The 24,090-nt window shown below is 40.0% G+C and overlaps 2 protein-coding genes and 1 long non-coding RNA gene across 4 annotated transcripts in view; 1 reads left to right on the top strand and 2 right to left on the bottom strand.

The window, feature by feature from the left end:
* Positions 1-1,806: 1,806 nt before the first annotated feature.
* LOC113008939 (uncharacterized) lies at positions 1,807-10,486 on the bottom strand. Its single transcript, XR_003270090.1, has 3 exons — positions 10,425-10,486; positions 9,129-9,159; positions 1,807-1,946 (listed from the first exon to the last, which is right to left on the bottom strand). It is a non-coding gene; the product is annotated as an uncharacterized LOC113008939 (long non-coding RNA).
* A 273-nt stretch (positions 10,487-10,759) lies between these two features.
* ccdc146 (coiled-coil domain containing 146) overlaps positions 10,760-24,090 on the top strand; it is a 63,583-nt gene continuing 50,252 nt past the window's right edge. The window contains exons 1-2 of one of the 2 annotated variants that reach the window (XM_026146909.1): positions 10,760-10,972; positions 11,769-11,962. In XM_026146909.1, coding sequence (XP_026002694.1) covers position 10,972; positions 11,769-11,962 — 195 coding nt within the window. In that variant the 5' untranslated portion in view covers positions 10,760-10,971. Of the gene's footprint in view, positions 10,973-11,381; positions 11,600-11,768; positions 11,963-24,090 lie in introns of those variants that run through there. The other variant, XM_026146911.1, reaches the window with a different exon arrangement.
* On the bottom strand, positions 12,390-23,993 carry fgl2a (fibrinogen-like 2a). Its single transcript, XM_026146912.1, has 5 exons — positions 23,158-23,993; positions 22,282-22,486; positions 17,469-17,688; positions 14,504-14,674; positions 12,390-14,400 (listed from the first exon to the last, which is right to left on the bottom strand). The coding sequence occupies exons 1-5, from the start codon at positions 23,731-23,733 to the stop codon at positions 14,085-14,087; spliced, it is 1,488 nt and encodes a 495-aa protein (XP_026002697.1). The 5' UTR covers positions 23,734-23,993; the 3' UTR covers positions 12,390-14,084.

Below are 24,090 nucleotides of genomic sequence, written 5' to 3'. Positions count from 1 at the left end.
CTGAAGGATTTGGGAATGCGCATAACACCGCGAAGACATGGTCGTTGTGGGGGGTCGGTTTCCAGCTCAAACTGAGAGACAGACAGGCAGTTAGTCATAACCCATTTAAGAAGCCTTAGTGTTTTCACTTAAGAGGTCGCAGATACGTATAGAAACATTCACATTTAATGATTTGTCTATTGGCTAGTTCTTTTTATCGCTCTCTGTTTAAAAGTTGAGGCTTCTCACAAGTTTTTAATTTAAGAGCTTAATTGTCCTTTGAAGGTCAGATGTTTGCAGCATTGTAGCAGAGCTTTCTCTGTCTCCCCCTCAATCTGAGCATTGCAGTCTATAATTTTGGTTTTGGAGTGCAGGCTCCTCCCTGAGGACTAAACAGAAAACCCTCCTTACTACCTAAAAAGCTCCAGCAATTTTTTTTTCTGACCGCAGGCAGGAGAGACAGAGCGAGCGAGAGAGAAAAAAACACATTTAAAAAAGTAGCGGATGGATCATTATAAACTAAACTGTGCCTTCTTCAAAATGGCAGCGCTGACCATGGAAAATTATAGTCTGTCTCTGTGGTTTGTACATTTTTGCAAACTGTATATGAAACAAAGGAGAAGAGAAGATGGTACTTTTGGGATGTAAAATAATTTACAAAAAATTTAACAAAAAAGAAACAGAAAAAACCCACTGGTTTCCCTGAAAGTTATTCCTTGTCAGTGCTGGAAAGGCTTTTATTTCACCGTTGTGATTTAATACTCTTCAGTCATAGGATGGTAAATAAAAATGGTAAATGGCCTGCATTTGTATAGCGCTTTACTAGTCCCTAAGGACCCCAAAGCGCTTTACACATCCAGTCATCCACCCATTCACACACACATTCACACACTAGGATGGTGTATTAGTTTAAAATTCATCAGTATCTTCATGTATTGAGTAGTTTATATTGTAGTTGCCAAACTCTGCAGCTCACCTCAGCTTGAATATTCAAACATCTTTCAGCTCATCATTATTTGCATTTTTTAGCACTAGCTCGTATTAGCACTGTGGTTAAGGCAGAAGTAGATAACTCAAAATGATGATGAGCGCAACTAACACACAGCTCCAAATGCTGAAATTGTTTTATGTGAGCAGATGTGCAATTAGCATCTATTAGCTGATATTGTGCTTTGCTTACACTGTGTTTCCATTGCCTTTGGGTGGCCAAAACTCTGTTATTGCAAGTTGAAATTTTGAGATATTGGTCCCTGATGTTCCTGTTCCAATAAAAATCTTACAGCTACTTAATGCAGCTTTACTGAAAAACCTCACTGTGTATAGTCCTATATGATTTCATTTAATAAGAGGTATCACGGTATCACTCTGTGGCCACTGTGCTGAACACACATGCACAAATTTCCACAACAGTGAAGAGGTTTTCCAACATGGACCTGGAGTATAAGCCCAACTGAACCTTTTAAAGGAACATCTATTTTTCCTCGAGGGATTTTGCTATCGTCTTTTATATTTGGTGGTAGATGTTGTGAAGGCAGGTGCTTACTTTCATTGTGTGCACAGTCACATAATCTGTATTTGCCTTCCTTTTGGGGACATAAAGCAAGTCCCTGTCATGTTACAAATGTAATTTTAGGTTGAAGATTTGGTTTTAGGTTACGACAAGTTCGAGTTAACCTTAAACCTTATGGCTCAGTCTCTGGCAGGGAATTCATGTAGTGTAATATGTGTTGATAAATGAAACAGAGAAACAGAAACAGAGAAATTGATTTATCATGAGGGACATGAAGGAATTTATTATGATAGAAATAGAAAACAGTAGGAGAAGATTTGTATCTTAGATGTTCCATAGTCTTAACCAGCTTGACCAGCAAGGGCAGCGTTTGCGAGGATGTGGCTGCCTGTTGACGACTGTGGCTGGGATAAAAGGGAAGGAAGCCAGACGGTCCTGGAGGATTTCTCCAGTGGATCTGTGGGAAACACACACACACACACACACACACACACACACACACAATTCTAAGACGCGACCATGTATGTAAAGAGAGGCTATCCTCCAGATCTGGTGAACAGATGAAGCTAATTGTTTCCATCCTTGTCAGTGTGTCACACTCATAGAAGCCAAATTACACTCCACAAACACACATCATATGCTCTTTCTTTCCTTCTTTTACCCACTTTCCTCACAGGGCATTCCAGTGTTAGCAATAAAGGAGACTGATACTCTCAAGGAGGGGTCAGCTACAGATGTTAGCAGGTCATTAAATTTCGCCTGTGGTGACGAGACATCAATTACTGTGTTTTTCCACTTTCTTCTGTCTGTTGTGATTTTTTTGATTTTTTATTTTATTACACTGCACTGTGACAACTTGTAATGATTAAATTGTGGCTACAATACAGCAAACCTATTCTGATTCCAACCATTTTTACATTTTAATTTAAGGTTTTACATGTATCCATTTATTTGGCTGTTTATTTGACCTTTGCTTATACATAAGGGTCATAGGAGACAAAACACACTCTTTTATGTGTCCAGCAGAGAGAAGAATGGCAGCTGAAAGGAAGACAACAAAAAACCATGTGCAGTGAAGGTTTCACAAGCTCAAATTCTGTCTGTGTATTTAAGTAAACCCTATACACACTATATCAAGCCAGGACTCATACGGTGGTTACAATGTAAAGGCTTCTCTGAATGAACAAAGGTAACTTGCTACATTGTAAAAGTGGTTTTAGTGGCACTTAACTTGTCCTCAACTTGTCCTTGTATTTTTGTTCAACTTTACATATTTTAGTGGCCTATTTGCTATTAGCAGTATTCCGATTTAACCTCAAGATCCTTGGTTGTATAATTTATACAGGTTTCTGGGAAGCCATAAAATAGATAGGGGACCCTTTATCCTTCCCTAGTGGAAACTGGAAGGTTGTGGTAATTTCACTCTAATCCCCAAGGCCATTTTGTAGTGTCCTGGGGGAAATCCACTTCAAAGGTCATGGGGGGGGGTGTCCAGATACCTGGAATCAATTAACTGGCTGCAACTTCAATCCAAGCTTTACAGACAAATGTTTAAACTGAGGATATAGGAGTTTTCTCTATGGAAACTCTTTGCAGTCCAATGAAAAGTAAATACACTCCATGATTCAGTAGCTATTGGCAGTCAGTAGCAAGAATTCGAAGTAATGACTTTATCAGTTTCTCACATCATTGTGGAGGAATTTATGCCACATCTTCTTTACAATGTTGCTTTAGTCCATTGAAGTTTGTTAGCATTCATCTATGCACAGCTCTCTTAAGGTCCTATCACAACATTTCATTCACATTGAAGACTGGACACCTTGATTATTTTCATTTTCAGTCCTGCTGCAAGAGCTAGTTTTAGCTAAGCTTTGGTTATAGCACAGATTCATCTCACATTCAACTCTAGAATATTTTGATAAACAAGCCTAAATAATCATCCTTCGCCATCATTTTTGACAGTTGGTACATATGAGGTATTTGTACAGAAACATGGTGCCGTGCATTATAGCCAACATCTCCACTTTGGTCTCGTCTGTCCAAAGGAAGACCAAAGTTTAAAGTCTTGTGGTTTGTACAGACTGAACTTTCCAAACCTAAGCCAGGCTGTAATGTTTTTTAGAGAGGAGCAGCCTTCTGCTGGCAAGAAACAATCCGTTCTTCAGTTAACTCTTTTTCTGATTGTACTGTCATGAACTTTAGCATTTAACATGTTAAGCGGGGCCTGTGGCGTCTGAGTGTGTTAAATCAAACTTCATTTTCCCCCTTGGTGCAGCTCGTTTGTGCAGGTGTGAACACAGTAATCGCACTGGTGAGGACCAAAACAACTGAAACTGAGACCTTTTAGCCTCGGTACTTTTCCAAACAAACTCCAGAGTGTTTCATTTATGGTGTGAACGTGTGGAAAAGTAGAATAAAAGTGCAAAAGTCTGCACTGGCAACTAGCAGTGAAATGAACATAAATTCTCCATTTTCTCACACAACATCTTCTTCCTATATTTACTTCTGTTTTTCCCACCCCGGACACCAATCTGGCCAATGAGTGGACCCAACATTCTCACATGGTTTTTAGTGATACATTTTGGTTTCCTTGGAGTTCAGTTGGATTTTTTTCTATGTAAAAACAAAACAAATGACAGGGAAAAGCTACAAGTTCTCAAATTCATCGACTGATTTGGACCAGAATAAGTGAAGTATAGGTGTGAAAAATCATCTGAACCTGGAGGTGAATTTGGTGGGACCCCCTCTTCGGGGAATGCCTTGTGTTAACACATACCTTAAGACTCTAGACCGGCAAGCTGCCAAAACCTTCTGCGTTTATAAGGATTTACTGACACAATTACTGATGATCAGTTAATCAAGTGCATTTGATTAGCAAAACCTGGCTGCTACTTCTTAATTCCTATTGAAGCAGTGCTTTGTTTTTCAAAGGACTGCATGGAGTCCTGTGAAAACTCTCTTTTTCACACAACTGCATATAACGGCATGAATTACTTTGTTGATAGCAGGGTTTTTTGCTACACCGTTCTCCTCTATAAAGACTTGTGGGATGAAATCTACTTTCTTTACCACACACGGTTCCGTTACAATCCCAAAACCTTTGTGTGAACAAAGACAGTGAGTCAGTAGACTCCAGTTTTATATAATTAGAGTGGGCATTTAAAGTGAAAGGCAATAACTGAAGTAGATTCAGCCTTTCAATTAGTGGCGAGCTAGGCCGGCATTCTTTACCCCCAGAAAGATGTGTAATTATTGTTTAAACAATGCTTTTTCCATCGATTTGCTCCAGGAATTAACATTTATATGCACCAAGCATAAATACAGTCATTGTTTGATGCATTAACGGGGTAAATGAGCTGGATTATCTAATTGAGGGAATTTATGTGGCGGGAGAAGGTATTTATTTATGAGTAGACACAATAGAAATCCAAAACACAAAATTGCTGATGTAAAAAACAAAAAAAGTGAAAACAAATTCCAAAGTGTATCAGCAAAGTGTCTAATGATAGAAGTGCATAGAAAATTCCAGTATAAACTAACATGATGGTATGAATATATACTATATATAACTATTTTGTTTTTCTTTGTTTTCTTGTGATATAAAATTTATACTCTTAGAACGGCGGATGCTCGATCCAAAAGGTTCCAAAAATAGGATCAGTGTATGGAATTCTTAATTGTCTCTAAAGGCTCTGATTCAGATTTTCTTTCTAATCTAGGATATGCATCATATCATTGAGAAAGATTGTCCTATGTACAGCCATCTCTGGCACAAACGTCTGGATATTTGCCTAAAATGTCCCTCCCACTTCCTGTTCAAATCTGTTTGTTGCACAAGATCTGTGGGGCTTCACCAGGAGTGAGTAGAAGAAATATAAATGCATGTGCAAAGCGTTTCCATCAGATTCCAAGTACAAAATGGCTAAAGACAGATGAGTCGATATTTGTTATATGCGCACCAGCAAACGTTAGCTAATTCTCTTAGAAGTGGAACAGGCTTTCTGAGGAACACACAGCAACCTAAAATGGCAAAAAAAAGACATCAAAGTAAGGAACAGACTCATACCATTAAAATTTTACTTTAACAATACCACAAAATGACCCTAAAACATGTTAAAACTAATATAATTCTATTTCTAACATGTCTTTGCTTGTAGACTTTCTAAATGAGTGAATCTATGAAGACATTACTTCATCCAAAAAGCCTGTAATGGCAAGTCTCAGCAATCAAAGACCTTAAATATTTGTGATCACAGACACCAGATGTTGGTTAGTAGTATTAATAACTGAAGTATTCTCTTTAAAATGAACGAGTAAAGCACTTTGACAGGTTTTAATAGTGAATGTTTTGAATATTTCAACAGCCATACAGATCCAAGTAAAGATCCAGTGCATCCTGTAAGGCAGGGGTGGGCAATTCATTTCCCCACTGGGCCACATGATAAACTGGAACTGTTATGATGGGTTGCACCAGTAAGCTTATGAATACATCAAATTAATACTGAGCAGACTTAAGATCAGTTTATTGGTGCGGTCCTCAACAACTGTCCAAGTTTCTCATGTGGCCCAATAGGAAAATTAATAGGTGTGTCTGTGAAGGTTCTCAATTAATAGGTGTGGTAAACTGTATTGTGTAATCCAGCATAGAAAGGTAAAGCTGTAAATGAAAAGTGCATATCTGATTGATTTGACATGATAAGGACATCACATATAAATCTTTTGATATATTATACTTCAGAGGCTACATTTCAAAGATGCAAATGATAAAATACAAATGAATGATTAAACATTCTTTAAACATCATGCTTGTGTCCTAAAATGTACACAGATACTGACTCACACATATGGCCCCAATTGCCAGTTCCTGTAGACATACTGAAAACATATTCAAGGTTGTCCATTATAGTTGATTTTCTTTTCTTTTTTCCCCCTTTTTTTTATGAGAGCCAGTGGTTCAAGCTGAAGGGGGTCTTACGGTTTGCATTACAGCAGAACAGTTTTCCTTTGAGCCTTCTCTCTGTCCACTGACTCACTATGGAACAATATCCCGGAATCTCCACAGAGATCCCACCAAGACTCTGAATAATGACATCAGCCTCACCGTGTGCCAACAGCAGTGCTGAGTTCCTCAGTGATTTATGTTTTAAGTAGTTTGCTCAACCGAGATTTGATGCTGCAAAAATATTTACACCGAATGCCAGCTCAGCAGTGTGAAGTTTGATCCAACATTAAAGACAAAAGGAAGCTGGATTAAGTTTCCATCCCGGGAGTGAAACAAATTACAGTAATCACAACATCACGTATCATCTTGTGCAATATTGTTGCATCTTATTCTATCATTAAAATTCAGGTAAAGATCTCTCATGGACACAAACTTTATTTTAAAAACGACTGTGCACAAAAGCTGTTCAAAAACTGTCTCCGGTTGTTGTCTACAAGGTTATTGGACAAGAAAAAGCTAGCAGCACACTAAATGTACAGACAACACACGTTGAGTCTGTGTGTGTGTGTTAATTAAGTTATTTAGAAGCTGTTTTCCAACAGGAAAAGCGAGGGTTGTGGTGGTGAAGGGTTTTGTAAGATCCAAGTCCAAGTCCAAGTTCAACTTTATTGTCACTTCAACCATATACAGTTTAAAAATACACAGTGAGGCGAAACAACGTTCCTCCAGGAACCAAGGTGCTACAAGACAAGTTAGTGCAAAAAAAATAATAATATATAATATATCTAGTAATAATACACCAAATCCCCAAGTTGCATTTGTTGTGACTACAGTACTGCAATAAAAACAGGGGTCTGGAGTCTGCATGTTGCATAAAAGTCACTTTTTCCTATGACCTGATTTGTACGTGAGCCCTGGAGCAAACAAACACAGATGGGACATGCATGCACATTGCGCGACACTGGTTTTTCACCTGTTTTACAAAACGCAAGAGAGGAGAAGGGAATACCCCCGGCACCCCAACTGTGCTCGGATTTGCTGTCAGCACAGATTTTGTTTGAGTATTTCACATCTTAATAAGGTGGATGTTTATTTTCCTTCACACAAGACTAGCATCGATATCCATAATCCGATCTTGATCACTTGCACGTAGTGTGTAATCCTTGTTTCTGCCTTGCTAAGTCCCCCGTGTTGCCTGACACAACATGCATCATCAACATCTGTTGTAGATTGTCGAACTTTACAGGAGTTACTTTGAACTGTGGTGAAAAAAAATCTAACTCATAAATCCTCAGCCAGCAATTATGGTTAGGTTGATGAGAAGACATGGTGGAACAGACTTTTATAACATATGTAGTCAGCATATTTTGACACTTGAAATGTTAGTTACATCAGCAAAATATGAACAAAGTCAAAGGAGCCCCCCCCACCCGAATGTAAAGCACTGACTAGCTCAACAACTAAAGAAATGTCAGCTTTATGCACAAATTTCCACAATACATGGCAATCCTGATTTATTCACCCGAGAACAGATTATTTTAGGGTCATGTTTTATTTACCCAAATATGGTGTATCTAGGGACATTTTTTTAAATACCAAAATAAACTAAATCCTGCCAGGACTGGAGAGATAACATATCCAGACTGTTGGAAGATTTTCAGGGTTAATTTGGAAATGTGACTGTGTCAAACACGTTTATTCCAAAGTACTAGAAGATTTATTTAGATTTAACGAGGGGGTGGTTATTAAGTTATTGACATGTTTGCTTAGCAAGTAAGCTAAAAAAATGAATTTTGTTCTTTAAGGGGGTGCGGGTACTATTATCCTTCCATTCTCCAGCTTTTTACTTATATGGGCTATGCTGTTGTCACTGATCCTTTCCCCTGTTTTGTTATATCTGTAGCAGAAAATAAATAAATGTCACAAACTGGAAAGATCTCATTTTAGCTGATGACTTTGAAGACAAAAAAACCCTTTGAATAACCAACTTTCTATCAGTTGGTGGGACATCATGTGGAAATGAGTAACAGGCAAATTTGCTGCTGTATTGATGCCAGTAAAAAGTCTAGTACATATCTGAATGTAAGTATTACTGCACATTTGAAGGGGCAGCTTCTGTTTGTGTGCATTCACTAACCAACACTTACGGGCTGCTTCATGAGTTAGGCCTGTTCAACTGTGTGTTATACCAGATGTTTAATCAGCTCTGTCACATGGCAGCAACTCAGTGTGTTTGGATATGCTCAAGACAACCTGCTGAATTTCAAACTGAGCATCAGAATCGGGAAGAAAGCTGATTTAAGTGATTTTGAATGTGGAATGGTTGTTGGTGCCAGATGCTGGTCTGAGGATTTCAAAAACTGCTGATCTACTGTCAATTACCTGCACAGTCCCCTCTAGGGTTTACAGAGAATGGTCTGGAAAAAAAGGAAATAGCCACTGAGCAGCAGTTCTCTGGCTGAAAATCCCATTTGACTGCCAGAGATCAGAGGAGATTGCACAGACTAGTTTGAGCTTGATAGGATGGCAATCAGCCCGGCTGTACTTTAGGACCAGCTCAGTTCTCAACATTCTGGCAGAGTTTTAGCTGATGGTGTCATCTTTGGCCTTGGATCAACAGTCACACTCTTCAATCATTCTCCTGATTTCCTCTGACACTGGTCTTCCTTGCCTACTGGATAACTCTCAAGCACTCACCTGCTGGCTTCTGCTGCTCACTCCTCCTCGGCTGTCGGGAGCAAAAAGAAAAGGTAAGATACCTCACCTGCCTGCCCTCAAGGTTCAAGGTTCAAGGTTCTTTATTTGTCACATGCATAGTTATACAAGTATAACACACACTTGCTCACCACTACACCCCATCAGTCTGAGAAAGAAAAGGAAATGTTGGACATCTTGTTTCACTCATTCAGTCACACTCTGACACTCACCTGGAAAACCACACCACCCTTAGGAAACCCAGCTCTCCGCGACCCCAAGTAAACAATCATTCATCGCTCCTCTTTGCAAATATTGTGTGCAGACATGACTCATCACTGCCTCATAGTGGATCACACACCTGTAAAACCTCTCACTGCCCTGCTTTAACTACAGTGATCCCTGTGTTCAATGAAGTGTTGCTAATAAGAAAGAAACAGTCTATTGAGTCTGCTTTTGGGTCCTCTTTTGTATTCCTGCTGTCTGTCTGACACTCAGATGAGTTTTAAACTGGGGCCTTGAACATGACAATAAGTTCGCTGTACTCGAATGGTCTCCATAGTCACCAGATCTCAATCAAATAGAGCACCTTTGAGATTTGAGAGATTAGCATTATGGATATGTAGCCCACAAATCTGCAGCATGTACATAATGCTATCATGTGAATATGGACCAAAATCTCTAAAGGAATGTTTCCAGCATTGAATGTGAAAGCAAAATTATGTCCAACCCTACTAGCAACATTTACCTAATAAAGTATATGTGTGTGTTGTCAGGGCTTTGATGTATGAATCTGCATCTCCACTGGGTGCACACATGGCATTGTGAATGCACATGACTGCATTACTCTTCACAATTCATGACTTTTCTAGACAAAAAAAAGAACTCACACTTAGAAGATGAGTTGGTTTTTGTTTTTTTGTGGTGTGTGTGTGTGTAGCCAATAGATATATTGGACATGCCAAGTAAGTGTAAAATAAAATTCAACAAATAACAAATGTTTGAGGATTGCCAAACAGGTTTCTCTTTCCTGGTGCTAGTAAACTCACAACTTTTCTAGTAATATCACATCCTTTCCTAATGGGACATCTTGAACGGATCACATACCAGCATGCACACACACATACATATACTGCTGAGACAACACATCTCAGCAGCTGTTGCCGGGAATAAGTTATGGGTCATGCCACCTCCCACAGTCCACTGTGGGAAAAAATTTTCAACAACACAGGAGAACAATGACTTTGAATGTCTGCCATCTTTCACCCTGGATATCATTTTAAGGTTTTCAACACTCACCAGTTCAGGGTGTTCAGCCAGCTGGCCACTGATGTTGTTCCATGGAGCCAATTTTATTACACATGACGATAAAGCGCTAGAGATTTAAAAAAAAAAAAAAAAAGGGGGTAATTAACCTGTAATTTAACGCCATCTGCAGGACATGCGCTGCAAGTGTAAAATAAGTTTTGTTTTTTGTTTTTAATTGTCGGATTGAATGAAGTCCGTTGGGATTTTTGTGTATTAACAAAACAGGAGAAAACGGTAGATAAGTAGAAAAAATAACCATAGCTTGCGCATTACTTTTCAGTGAAGGTGAAATAATTCAAGGCTTTCTCCTTATGTTAAGGTGGACGTATAGCGTCGTTGTTATGGTAACCACAACACACCAGGAAAGTGAAAAGTCGGTGATTGGGTTTTGCTGAGATTGGCTGTGAAATTATTATTATTATTATTTTTTAATTTTAAAGGCCTGCGAAGACTCCAGAGATATAACAATAAGGAATGTGTTTCCTTGTTTATCTAACAAACACCAAAAAACCGGACACAGCAAGTAAACTGGCTAATAAGTAAGTTTCTGCATGCTTTAAATGAACAACACACTTGTTGTACACTTGTGCTGTATTGTTATGTTGTATACACCTTTTCGTATCACATTAGCCCATTTTTTTTCTATTTTTATGGCCTTCTCGTGTGCCTTAGCAGAATTTAGAAGCAGAAACTAAGCTGGAGCCGCTTAGCACCAGTTATAGCCGATAAGCTGTCATAATTTGGTCTTTTTGCGTTTTTCGAAAAGGTACGCTTTCCGTGTGACGTTTACAGGTCTAATAATATACATGATCTTAAAATTTTCTGAATATGTTTAGGACAGTGCTCACGAATTACTTTGTGGGATCTACGTTTAAAAATAATATTTATTGATTTTGATTTCCGGTGTTCACCGGCGGAAGCGTAATCCTTCAGAATAAAAGCAGGCTTTTGCATGTCTAATTCGGTGTGTTCCGCACATACAAAACTTCTAATCATCCATCCACCCTCTTCCGCTGATCCTTCTCGGAGTCGCGGTGGGGCTGGAGCCGATGGCAGCTATCATAGGGCAAGAGGCGGGGTACACCCTGGACAGGTCACTGTGAGACAACAGTGCTAGCCACTGCACCGCTGTGCTGCCCACTTTTAGTCTTATGTTTTATTTATTGGTAAGCAAGCATAGGGAAGGCCATTAAATGTTGAAACTGTGTGCCAGGACTTTGGTGTAACAAATATTTACATATTTTCGGATTCCTGTCCCACGCAGCCTGTAGGATACTAATGTTTGTTTAGTGTGTTTCTGTCCTCAATATTATTATGTTTTGATCCAATCACTAGTGAATCCATCCCAGGAGGAGACAGAATGCAGGCCTCAGAGTGCAGAAGTTGAAGTGGAAGAGCAAGATGAGGATAAGGGAATGGAGGAGGACACCCCTCTAGTGGCCGTTGCACCCGATGCTTCACTCCCAGAAAAGCAGCCCTCAGCCTCCATTGTGGTCTCTGCTAGTCCTGCCTCCCAGTGTTTAGATGAGGTAACAATCATGTGCATTGTTATGTTGTTATTTTGTGAATGGCATTTTTAAATTGTTTTCAGAAAGACAAACATCCCTATTTGATAGTCAAAGGAGCTTGCAAAGAAAAGCGTCTGGACGTCCAGACGCTTTTCTTTGCAAGCTCCTTTGACTACGATGACCTGGATGACTGAGAACCTTCACAGACACATCCCTATTTGATAGTTATAGTGGCAGATTTAACTGCCATGATTCAAAAGAAAAGAAAATAGTATCAGATATGATATAGATGCATGTATTTGCACAAGGCTAATGTTCAGGACTATTATTTCCTCCATTCTTTTGCAGTTTAATTTCTGATAACAAAGTATTGCACATACATAATGTGCGTTAAAGTGTTTGTCATAAACATTAAGTGTGAAAAAAAGTGAATATTTAGGAGTCATCCTGTGAATGAGCACAACACTTTTATTAACTTTATCATCACAGACAGTAAACAGACAGTAAAGTCACAGTCCCACAGTTTTATCATCTTCTGCGAAGCCAATATGAAATCTGCCTTTTATTTAGTGGCTTTATTGGTTCAACACCTCATAAACCCATTTGTTATGGGCATGCAGCACCTCATCCTGCATTTTTACAAGCCTCATTCAGCCTCGGACACTAGACGGCAGACACTTTCAAAGACACTCATGCGAAACTTGTATACATTTTTTGTATACATTCGTTTGAAAGGCGATTCCAGTACACAAGTGGAGCAGGCATGAAAATGATTTTAAACCGACCGAACATTGAAATGTGCAACACAGCCATGGAATATTAATTTAATTTTTTTCCCCCAATATAAAAATTGCATATCTATTGGCACAACAGCTGAATATGAATGATAGAAAAGATCAATCTGATACACAAAGAATTCCAATTTTACGCAGATATTTACTATGAATGATCACAATTATGCCTAGTCCTTGTCATTACTCAAATGTCATCAATCATTAGACTCTGTACTGCATGACCATTGTATCATATAAAAGCTATCATACCTCTCAAAGTAAAATAAATACTATACACATCCTCATAGTGAAGCATTTCTTTCCCCAATCCTTCCCATTTACAGTGTGTATAAAATGAAATAAATGGTGCTATACAGTTTCCTAACATTAGATAGCAGTATTGTACAAGAAGAAGATTTTACAGATTATGGCATAGAGAAGTGTGCAGTAATTCGGTGCATCCAAAGCTTGGAAACACATTTTTTTTCCTCACTGCAATGTCCTGCTTCGTGGCTGCTCTCAAGAAGACTCTAGTTAAACATCAATAATGCAGAATGCACACACATACATGACTCAATAGAAATTTATTGGATGCTGCGTATTTATACTGGGATGTCTTCTGTGGTATGGGGTAATGATAAATCGGCAAGCTGCCCGAGAGCAGTGAGATAAATGCCAGAGAAGGGCCAAGTAAAGCTATACATTTATTACTGACTGTAATTTTTCTAACAGTTTGACTCTCCAGCTTGAAGTCTTTCGTAATGATTATCGGACCCACTCAAAACTGTATCATCAGCTCTCGTATACCTCACTTGGGTGGCTGCTGTTAATTACAAAATCATTTACAGCAGAGAAAGTGATAGCTCATTAGTTTTTACTACTAGTATGTGCTGTGCTGTGTTTCTATGCTGGGTTTATGGCAGGAGGCAGCAGGACAGAAAGAGAAAAAAAAATGTCAAAGACCAGTGAAAAAATCTCTTCTGGTAACCCTCAATTTAATGTTATGGCCCACGTAGGAGGCTGGCCTACACTGCATGGGAGTTTTTTTTTTGTTTTTTTTTTTTAAAGAATTTTATTAGTCCATCATTGTTCATAGTCCATTGTCCTTTATTATCATCATTTTAATCCAACATTTTGAAGGCCACACTCACTAGAGTGGAAAAGTAATAGCACACTTAAATTTTTCACAATTATTGTTATCATTAATGCACCAAACTACTTATAGTCCTATGTGCACACGTACGCATGTGTAAATGTGTAAATGCATGACTACTAGTGAGTGTATGTGTGTTTGAGTCCTTATGTACTTGCTCTTCCATTTTCTTTGTCTTTGCCTGCATGACTGCACTCACCAATATTTACCTGTCCTTTTAAGGACCATAGTTCTTGGGCCGTATCATCATTTTGACAGTTTTAAAAGCCTGCCTGTAGTTGGTGGGGTAGTACTCGGTCGACATGTTGTGCCACGTTCCCCAGAAGATCCCGTTCCTGACTCCCTTGTATCGCTTGTGATAGTACTTCCCGTTGAGGTTGGCAGACATGCAGGCGTCAAACCACCAGCCGGAGCTGTAGTAGCCGCCGCAGTTCCCAGAGGGGTACATGTCGTTGTCGCGGTCGGGTGTGGAGAAGAACTTCTGGTCGTGGTTGAAGTGCTTGTTGAAACTGAGGGCGTTCCCAGCCGTCCCACTGTAATGAGACATTGATATATAAGGTGTGCTGTTCCAGTTTAAGGTGTTCTAGCAGCAACTGAGAGTGAGAAATATTGCATGTGCAGAAGTGAACCCTGTACCTGTATCCACTGACAGACAGACGGTAGCGTAGGTACTCATTGGCCACATAGAACTGATCATACTTTGCATATTCCCGGACACCCTCAAAGTCCTCTAGCTCGATACGCAGAATCATATCTTTTGCTTTTGTCAGCAAATGGATATGGTCATTGCCCAGCCAGAACTCACCTCTGCAGGATAGAAAGGAACAAAATGAGGCATGCTGATATATATATATATATATATATATATATATATATATATATATATATATATATATATATATATAAAGCTCACATACTATGTTAGAATTTCAATTTTTTTAGCAAAATGCATGTGTACTCCAATAGAGGAAAACAGGAGAGGAGGAGAGGAGACATTCTTTTAGTGGGAGTTTAATGCTGGATATTCAGACATGCTCAGAAGGTTGTTTTGAATAATTTGTTTTATATCTGCAACTTTATGATCAGTTGAAATGGGGTCAGATCATCTACTGTGGTCATCATTTCCCTAAGGCCTAGTCCACATGTAACTTGAGTCTTCTTTTGAAAATGGTGCCTTTTCTCCTTCATTTGCTAAGTAAATAAGTCTGCACAAAAAGATAAAAATGAAATGAATGGGGTTTAAGAGCATGCCAAACCAACAGGCAGCATTACCCTGACCTCAAAGCCATAAACTCTTGTTGGCCTTATGAGCCAAAAATGTTGTTTTTGTACTTGTGATCATTCACTACTCTCTACTCCCTGTATAAGGAGTTTTATGTAGAAAGCTAAATAGCGAGCCCAATAACAAAATGGAAAAATGGCTTCTGATAATATTTGCCTCATTTTCTCTGTCTTGTTACATCAACGCTGTCACACAGTTAGAGCAGAATAGATCAACATCGGTTAGATAAGTGACTAATAATGTGCATATTTCTGATAAGTGCATTGAACAGAGTGTAATTCCTCAAGTTGATGAATCTAAATACTTTGTGGCAGTTTATTTAGTGTTCTGCTTTCTTTTGTTTCTTTACTCTGTCTCTTTTACTTCAACGCAATGCATGATGGAATGCAGCACTTGGGTTTTCCACTTTGAATACTTTGGGTATAACAGTCCTTCCTGTACATACAACAGCACTACAAATATGGCAGACTCACAGTGTTATCATGTGGACCAAAGACCAAAACACACAGGAAAAAGTTCTGATCTTTTTTAAATATCTCTATACGTCCCCTTAGTTTTATGCATGATAATCAATCACTGATAATGAAAACAGGTGTTGAACAAACAGTGATATAGAGAACAGGTGTGCATCATTAGCTCCTAAGTACTGAGGGATTAGACTCTCTCAGGTTTTGGTAAAAGTATTCTGTAGCACATGACATTAAATGAGCTCTAATTCACTGGTAAAAGAACAGTATAGATGAACAATTTCCTACTAGCAAGACAAAAAAATAAATACATTGAACAAACTGCTTGTTTTTGTGTATTCTTTCAAACTGTATAGCTTGCAGCTAGTTAGATGAGCATGTGGTAGGCTCTAGTGCAGGGCTGCCCAATCCCAGTCCTCGAGAGCTACTATCCTGCAGCTTTTAGATGCATCCCTACTCCAACACAGCTGAATCAAATGAATGGCTTGTTATCAGGCCTTTGCCAAACACGATGGCATGCTGAAGAGGTAATCAAACCATTTGATTCAGCTGTGTTGGAGTAGGGATGCATCTAAAAGCTGCAGGACAGTAGCTCTCGAGGACCGGGATTGGGCACCCCTGCTCTAGTGCAATGAGGGTCCAGAAAATAGTTGAGTTTGACTTAATGCAGTAGTGTGTAGTGCTGACTTAAAATGATACAGGCTTGACATATAACAATGCATGCTAATTAAAAAAGTTGTCCAACCTTGGCTGGACCTGCTTAATGTCACTATGTCACATGACATTAAAAAGAGTTTTCAGTGTCAGTCGTTGCATTTGCAACCAGATACATTATGTAAGGAGTTTGGTTGCAAGCTGGCAGCGTAAACTTTGAAGCTTCTCTGTGAACAAAGAACCTTGCTCTCACTAGCTTAAGGCTTCACTGATACACATGATGCGTGGCACATTTCGTTATTCTAAGAATGTCTTTCAAAAGGGGATGTTTTTGTTTCTTTTATCTGTTGCTTCTGACAGCTAATGCTATTTCTATGGGAAAAGTGTATGGATTAAGCCTTTTATTGGGTTTTTAAAAGGTTTATACACATTCAGATTCAGACTGTAAACAATAACTGGACAGATTCCTGTACTAAGAAGCAGTTTTTGGGCTTAACGTCTGGTAACTTTGAGTTTAATCCTGTGTTTTCAGTATTGCAAAAGCAGTTTGAGTCTTACTATCACCATGGTAACTTGTGCTGCAGACCTAACCTGCTCCACAACAGGTTATGGTCAAGATAAGAGGTCCACATGTATGAAATCACCATCTACTGACCAATCAGATCCTTGGAAAATAGGATCACCATTCCTGGAGGATCGCTTAGACCTTGGTGCACAGATAGTAAGAGGGCCTAAAGGTTTTTCAAAAGGATCTAGGCATCTAGGATCTTTTTCTTTACTCGATGAATCTCAGTAATAAATCTAGATTCTTAAAAGCAACGTTGTTCCTTCACTTTCTTTTACCTTCGCTGCAGACCATAGAACAATAAACCATTTTATTGTTCTATTAGCCTTAATATATTGTTGGGGAACATGGCTCTCAGACATCTAGGCCTCCAGGTGAAAGAATAAGGCAACCACTGTAGTATATACACATCTAAACACTAATTTGAGTGAATGCGTTCATATATTGGAAAGCTCTGGGTTTACTTATGCAGTTCATAACCACCGTTGCGTGACTGCTTAGGCTGATTGCTGATGTTTGAATAAGTGAAGCAAGATAAGGAAAAGATATCCTGGATATGCTGAGCATGCTTTGTCGTAAATTATCAGAGGAATGCCCAATTGTGGGGGAGGAGGGGTAAAGAAAATAACTAACCTGAGGTTCCCAAAGCCTTTCTTATACTCAGCCCAGGTGCGGTTGAAGCTGACGGACCCATTGAGGCGTTGCTGTATCACAGTCCAGCCACCTCCGAAGGACTCCATGTCACAGAATACCTCAAACGTCCCATTGCGAGCGTCAGGTGTCACACGATAAATACCGTTCCTCCTCACTTCCAGCACATTGTAGTCTGAACAGTCCCGAGGGGCTAAGATGACTGCATGGGTGGCAGTGAGAAAGAGAGAAGGGAGAGTAGTTATAAGCAGATGTTACTGGATGATATTCAGTAATATTTTCACTTTGGTCTGGCATTGTTCCCTGAGACAGTAATAGAAACAGGCCCTGAGGCTGAGGAAGGCTGGAGAAAAGAAAATGAGATAGGTTAGTAGGAAATCCAGTGTGGAATTTCTCATCCCTGCCTTCATTTAAGAGGAATGCATTCAAACACAAAAACACCCCTTCACCACATTCTTTTTGCCTGTCAGACATCTTCCCCTAACCATTTATTATGTATAAAATAACATTAAAAACAAGCTGATTGTGAAATATGTATTTCACAATATATCCATGCTTATCTGAAATATAGTATTTAGAACCATTGAAGAAACAGCCTCTGCCAGGGGATAAATTCCTCTAATCTCCCCACGTGCTACAACACAGGTCCATTTTGTATACCTTCAATGCATTCTGAGCACTTTTTTTTTACCTGGCCACTTATTCGTCTACCTTTTCCTCCCATCCCTTGTGTCGCATTGCAGGCTACCGAATCAATCCAAAACCAAGGTCCAAAGACTCCTGTCAGTTAGGATTTTGGAAGTGAATGGAACAGTCTTGTTAAAACGTGGGAAAGTGTAAAACTGGATTAGAGAGCCATACCCCCTCCATGCACACTGGCACCTTGGGTCTAAATTGTCCTGACACTGGGCAGGCAGCATGTTGGACTCCTTTTGAGTGTTAGATGCGCTCCATTGATGATACAATGTTCTCATAGTCCTTAATCTCTCTAGAGGTGCAGTAGATTATAATAGTGCTGGGGTAGGCGGTGCTCATACCCCAGCAGTAGTACTGGTATAGGAAGGAAAACAGGTGTAGGGAGTGAACAGTGTTTGTAGAATGAAAAATGCATGTTGCTGTAGATAGTTGTATTTCTATTTTAAAAGGAACTGAACTAGCAGATGGAGCACAAACATTTATTTTGCTCTCTAAATAAGCAACTTCGTTTTCTGACAACATTACACTTGAATGCTTCAAGTGCAAAATAGCTGCAGATGGTAAATCACTCCATATGGGAGTCGATCGCAAGGTTGAAATGTATCCTTGTCACCTTAACAGCTCGGTCGGCATTTGGCAACAAAAGAATTGACCCGTAAATTCTTTCAGTGTCACACTCACTTTCAGCGTCTGACTGCAGTGTCGCCACTTTACATCTTCTTTTCTATTTGTCCCCATCTATCTGACTGGGCAGTCAGTGTCCCGAGACAGACAAGAGTGATCTCCATCTCAGTACGTCTGGCAATGTGCCTGACCTAAATAACTCTAATATCAGCCACTTACTCGTTCCTGAAAAACTCTTGGCTGATGGGCTGTCTATGTGACTGTTGAGGAAAATTAATAGCTAATTGGTCTGGGACAAGGAAAGTGATATGTGTCATTTCTGAAAATGATCCCAAAACAGTGTATCTTTACAGTAAAAGGACAAAGCCCGCTAGGGGATGTACTCATTTCTGAGTTGTTGTTTGTGGACAGCAGAGAAACAGCGTGAGGTAAAAGCCTGGTACCCACATTACTATTCTAACCTTGACAACGAAGGCCCTGTAAACTCATCGAAGCAGCAATTTTAGCCTATGTCATGACTTTTCCCCGCAAATCCCACAGCAGTGAGAAGTCAGACAAAGCACTGGAACATGACTCATATGTTGTTTTGCTCTGATGGGAAAGTTCAAACAATTTTACCAGAGCAAAGTTTCCCCATTCTTCTTCTTTCTTACTCACTTTTTTGACTGGCAAGTCGACTGACATAGGCTGATGAGTCCCACGCCATATTGACTGACATGCTTTTTATAGATGACATTTTGACAGACTGATTTGACTCTTGGCGCTTTGCCTGTTTGACTTCAGACCACACAAGAGATTCTCATAAAAGGAAGACAATTATTATCAAGAAGTATGCCTCATGTCAACTGAGGAAATGTGTATCGAAAGCGATAGCATACTACTGCTTATACTACTTCAGTTTTGATGGAAAGAAACTAAAAAAAACTGTGCTTCCCTTATGAAGTTGCCTGACACCAAATTTCCAAACGAGCAGTTCTTGATGGAGGACTGAACATCTATTCTCATTTTGTATGATTGAGTTAATGTAGCTGAACAGGGACATGAATTTCTATGCTTCCTGCAGGAGTGAAAGTGAAGATCAGTGCTCGTTGCAAAAATGGAAATTGGCAAAATGAGCGAAAATGAACGCTTAGAGCACTTAGAGTGATAACAGCATCTTGACAAATGTAGTTTTACTCCCTATTAATGGTGAAATTGCAATTCTACATTGGGTTAAATGATGGTTACGGTCCTCACAAAGTTGGCATTTTTTAAAATTTGTCAGTGCAGTTTGTGTAAAAGGCCTACAGCAATTTTTTAACCTGCCAGAAATGCCTTATGTAGCTTTAGTTAAAATGCTAGATAGTTTATTTTTTGCTTCACTAAACACTTTTGACATTGTGGTAAATAACCAGGAAACTCTTATCAGTGAAAGTCTGTTTTACTCTGCCCATTAGGAGCTCGCAGAGGAACATGATCAGCATCTGGTTTGAAAGTTTTAAGACAAGAAAAATTCTAAAAGATGTTCATTTAGCAACTTTTGGAGTAACTTTTTATCGCGATTTCTAATTTGAGTGATCTTGTGAAACACCCTAACACAACGTATTGGTCGCTTTCCTCAGTAACAGCAGCTGTTTCTTTTCTGCTACATTTGGATGGAATTCAGACACCATTAGGCACGGTCTCCTGAGCTGAAGTCGGATGCTTATCCAGTTCTTGACCTGAACAAAGCAGATAGATGTAGAAAGACAAGTGCTACTGACCCTGGGTGCCATCCGTGACTACTGTAGTGTCAGGAAAGCCGCCTTCATTATTACTTGTGGTATTGGCAAGAGATAATGAGCGCTTGTCTTTTTATGCAGTAATGAGCATCCAAGAGCATGACCTCCAGAAGGAGGCAGGGAGGGAAGCAGAGAGAAGGGACTAGGAAAGAGAATTAAAGAGGGGGAGACAGTAAGAGGTAGGGCAATAGAAAAAGAAATATGAAATAGAGGAAAAATGAGGAGAGGGTATAGATGCTTTGAGGATAAATGCATAAGGGAGGGGGAAAATGATCAGGTTTGATGGAGAAAGAAGCAAGTTGGAGAAGCAAACAGAAGAGAAAGGGATGGGATTCCCTTCACACCACTGTTCCAGCTAATCTGCTTAGAAATAAGCTCACATCTGTTTTCTACATAAAAGCCCCAATATAGTGTAACATTCATAGTGAAGTACTGGATAGTATTTGCTTTCTGAAAGTGCCCTGCATTTCTACTGTGCTCGCATCCAAAATAGCTTTTACATCAATGTAAAGTGGGGTATTTGTTTTGCTTAGCTAGTCTGCAACCCCCACTGTTTCTAGATACAATATCGCAGGCTTGTTTAAACGGTCATAAAACTTCCAAGCAGGGAAGCACAGATTAATCTGCAAAATATCGATATCAGCTAGTGTTGGTTTGTTGGCTGATATCTCCAAGTACAACAGCATCTACTGGTGTCAGTGATATTCATCTATTTTGCTCGAATCAATTTCATGCTGGCTAATTGTTCAAAGATAGCGTGATGCTGTTACACTTTAAAGCATTTCACTGTCGATGTGTATCGGCCCAGAGTTTCACTATGTGTGCATTCCTACTTTCAAGTGTGGGTCTTTTTCTGCCTTCCCTTTTTGAGTTTGTGCGTATGGAGAGTAGTGAGGGGTCACTTCGGTTAGTTATGTAAGAGTTAAAGTGAATTCTCACTTTGAACCAAGTTCTATTGCTTCACTCCAGTGCAGTATGTGCTCAACTTAAAGCTATTTCACTCTGTCCATTTGTGCACTGGCTACTCTGAACCAGCCACTCCACTCCAGTAATGTAATGAATACAGTAACCTTTTGGTACGCATTAAGATGATGGAAAATTCCATTTCTCAAATCTAGACTACACCTAAATATATAATATTCTTCATATCAGTAATGGAGGAGAGATGTTGCAACAGACCAGTGAGTGTGGTTGACAAGGACACTGGCAACATAGATTTCACTTTTCATTTCCAAGGAAGAAAGGTCTTGTTGGGTGAAAGTAAACACCCTGACTCTGATTATTTTTGAAGTTGATTATAATGTCCACTCAGGAATGATTGAATACAGCCTATGCCAGAAAATATATCCCCTTGCAACCCTGAACTGCTAAACTTATTTAACCAACAGAGTTTTATTACAATAATAACATCTTTTTTTTAGGAAATAAAAAATTGAAAAGTGCACTCTTGATCATGCTCAGAAGGATTACAAAAATGTATGAGAAGAACAGAAGAGAAAAGGGGGGCGAAACATGAAATGGCAAAGATATAACAGAATAAAACATAACAGAAAAACACATTCTCTTTTAACTGAAAGCCCTTGTCACTGGGAAGATGGAGAGGGCAGATCACAAGATCAGATGAAAAATAACAGGACCAAAGGAATGGAGGGTAAGTATAACAATGTAGAGAATATTATTATTATTATTAATTATCTTAATAAAAGTAAGCTTACACTGAGGGCCAGTCTGGGCTGGACATTCGGTGGTACAGCTGGAGCTGAGCTTGTTGACCACTCCGGTGATGTTCTCCACCCGCCTGTCCACTATAGCCTGTACATTCTCCATGTTAAGAAGGTTGATTCCCTCCAGTCGACCCTGCAGAGCTGAGATTTGGTTCCTGGCATTGCGCAGGCTGGCTGACATCCTATTCAGCTTCACCTGAGAAAGGCCAGAGCAAGCGTGAAGGAAATTATTTTTGGCACGCACTACAAAGCAGGCAGATTACCGAAGTCACCAGCCTCCTTCATTGTTTCACCAGCCAATTTGAATTTTAGAATGGAAACAAAGTCTGCGTTACGATTGGCTGTCTGCCAAAGTGGCTGTGAGAGTCAATAAGCTTACCAGACGGCAGAAATTTACTGTCACTGGGCTGGTGTCTAACTCCGATTTTCCCACCCTGCTTATTGTACCAGAAATTTTCCCTGGCGGAGTGGCGCCAGGTAGGACTTTGCGTGTCTTTTGACATCTGGTCAGTTTGCATTCCAGCTGGGCGCATCTGACTGGAAGCATGAAACGCGCTTCATATCAGTGTCCCCTAACACTTTCACAAAGCTGCTAAAGATCTGGCTTTCTGACAATTTGCAGGGTTTTAATGGAACAGAGGAAACAGAGGAAATGGTGCAGTGCTACTATTTCACATGTTGTACACACCTCTGTGCTCTACAGATGTAGCAGAAAATGCACGCTGTATTGAACTATACCAAAACAATTTTAGATCAAGGTGAATAAATGATAAATTTGAGCTCAACCAAGTGTATTTGTAAGGTAAATGATTTATTCCTTGGTTCAGTCTTATATCTTTTCCTGTAAGTGTTAACTTTGCCTCTTACCTGCATCTCCTGCATGTTTTGGCTCGGAGCAGGTTTCCCAAAAATTGAACCCGGTCTTGCGGCATCCACAGTAGCTCCAGGAACCATCCCATCTCCCCTCTCCTCTTGGCTGGATCCACCTTGCACCTCCTGCCCCGTCACTTTTTCCCCGGCATCCCCCTGAATCGGGATCTGGTCTGCCTGCTGGTGTCCAAAAACTCCGCTGCCCCGTGCCCCACGGCACTCCTGGCACCCGCTTTTCAGCTTGTTCACTACCTCCTTCAGGCTCTGCAGCTCCTTCATCGTCTTCTCCAGCAGCCTGAACTGCTTGGGCAGCTGGATGGTGAGGGGAGGCAGAGTGATCTGGTAAGGGCAGTCCTCCCCGTCCTCTGCCCCAGAGCTCCCACACTGGCCCATAGGTCTAAGTTTGACAGGGCAAGAAGTGGGAGTACCAGACTCAAATCCCAAATGGTAGGATCCTCTAGAGTCCCATCGCTGGTGAGAGTTACCAGGAAAGTCTGCTGCCTGGCTGATTCTGAGTAATAAGGTGCCTGTAAGCAGGAGACCAGCACAAACGCAAAGTCCAATTGTCCTCATCCTTCTGTGAGATTTTTAAATAAGTGTGTGTAAAGAGAAAGCGTCTGTGGCTGCCTCTGATATGAACTTGGAGTGTATAGTAGTGTTTTTGTATGTGTGTGCATGTGTGTGTGCCTGCAGATGTCCCGTGTAAGTGTGTGGATGTGTGTCCAGTATCTTATTTGGTGTAAGAGAGTGTGTGCATGTGTATGAGTGCAGTCTGCAGGAGGGAAAGAGCGCAGGGGAACTGCCGCTGCCTCAGATAGCTGTGTCATTAATATCAGGACAAGTGAGGGAGGGAGGGAGGGAGGGAGAGAGAGGTAGAGAAAGGGATGTGAGAGAGGGAATGTGCTGATTTTCAGAGGATGGGAGGGGCAG

The sequence above is a fragment of the Astatotilapia calliptera genome, chromosome 17 (genome assembly GCF_900246225.1).
Source record: "Astatotilapia calliptera chromosome 17, fAstCal1.2, whole genome shotgun sequence".
NCBI lineage: Eukaryota > Metazoa > Chordata > Actinopteri > Cichliformes > Cichlidae > Astatotilapia > Astatotilapia calliptera.
This window is presented reverse-complemented; position numbering and strand designations above follow the sequence as displayed.

Excerpts from the sequence above, each read along its gene's own strand:
- fgl2a (XM_026146912.1), bottom strand. The coding sequence starts at position 23,733 with ATGAGGACAATTGGACTTTGCGTTTGTGCTGGTCTCCTGCTTACAGGC. Across the intron at positions 22,487-23,157 it reads AAAACATGCAGGAGATGCAG|GTGAAGCTGAATAGGATGTC; the intron begins GTAAGAGGCAAA and ends GGCCTTTCTCAG. Across the intron at positions 14,675-17,468 it reads AAAGGCTTTGGGAACCTCAG|AGGTGAGTTCTGGCTGGGCA; the intron begins GTTAGTTATTTT and ends TCTATCCTGCAG.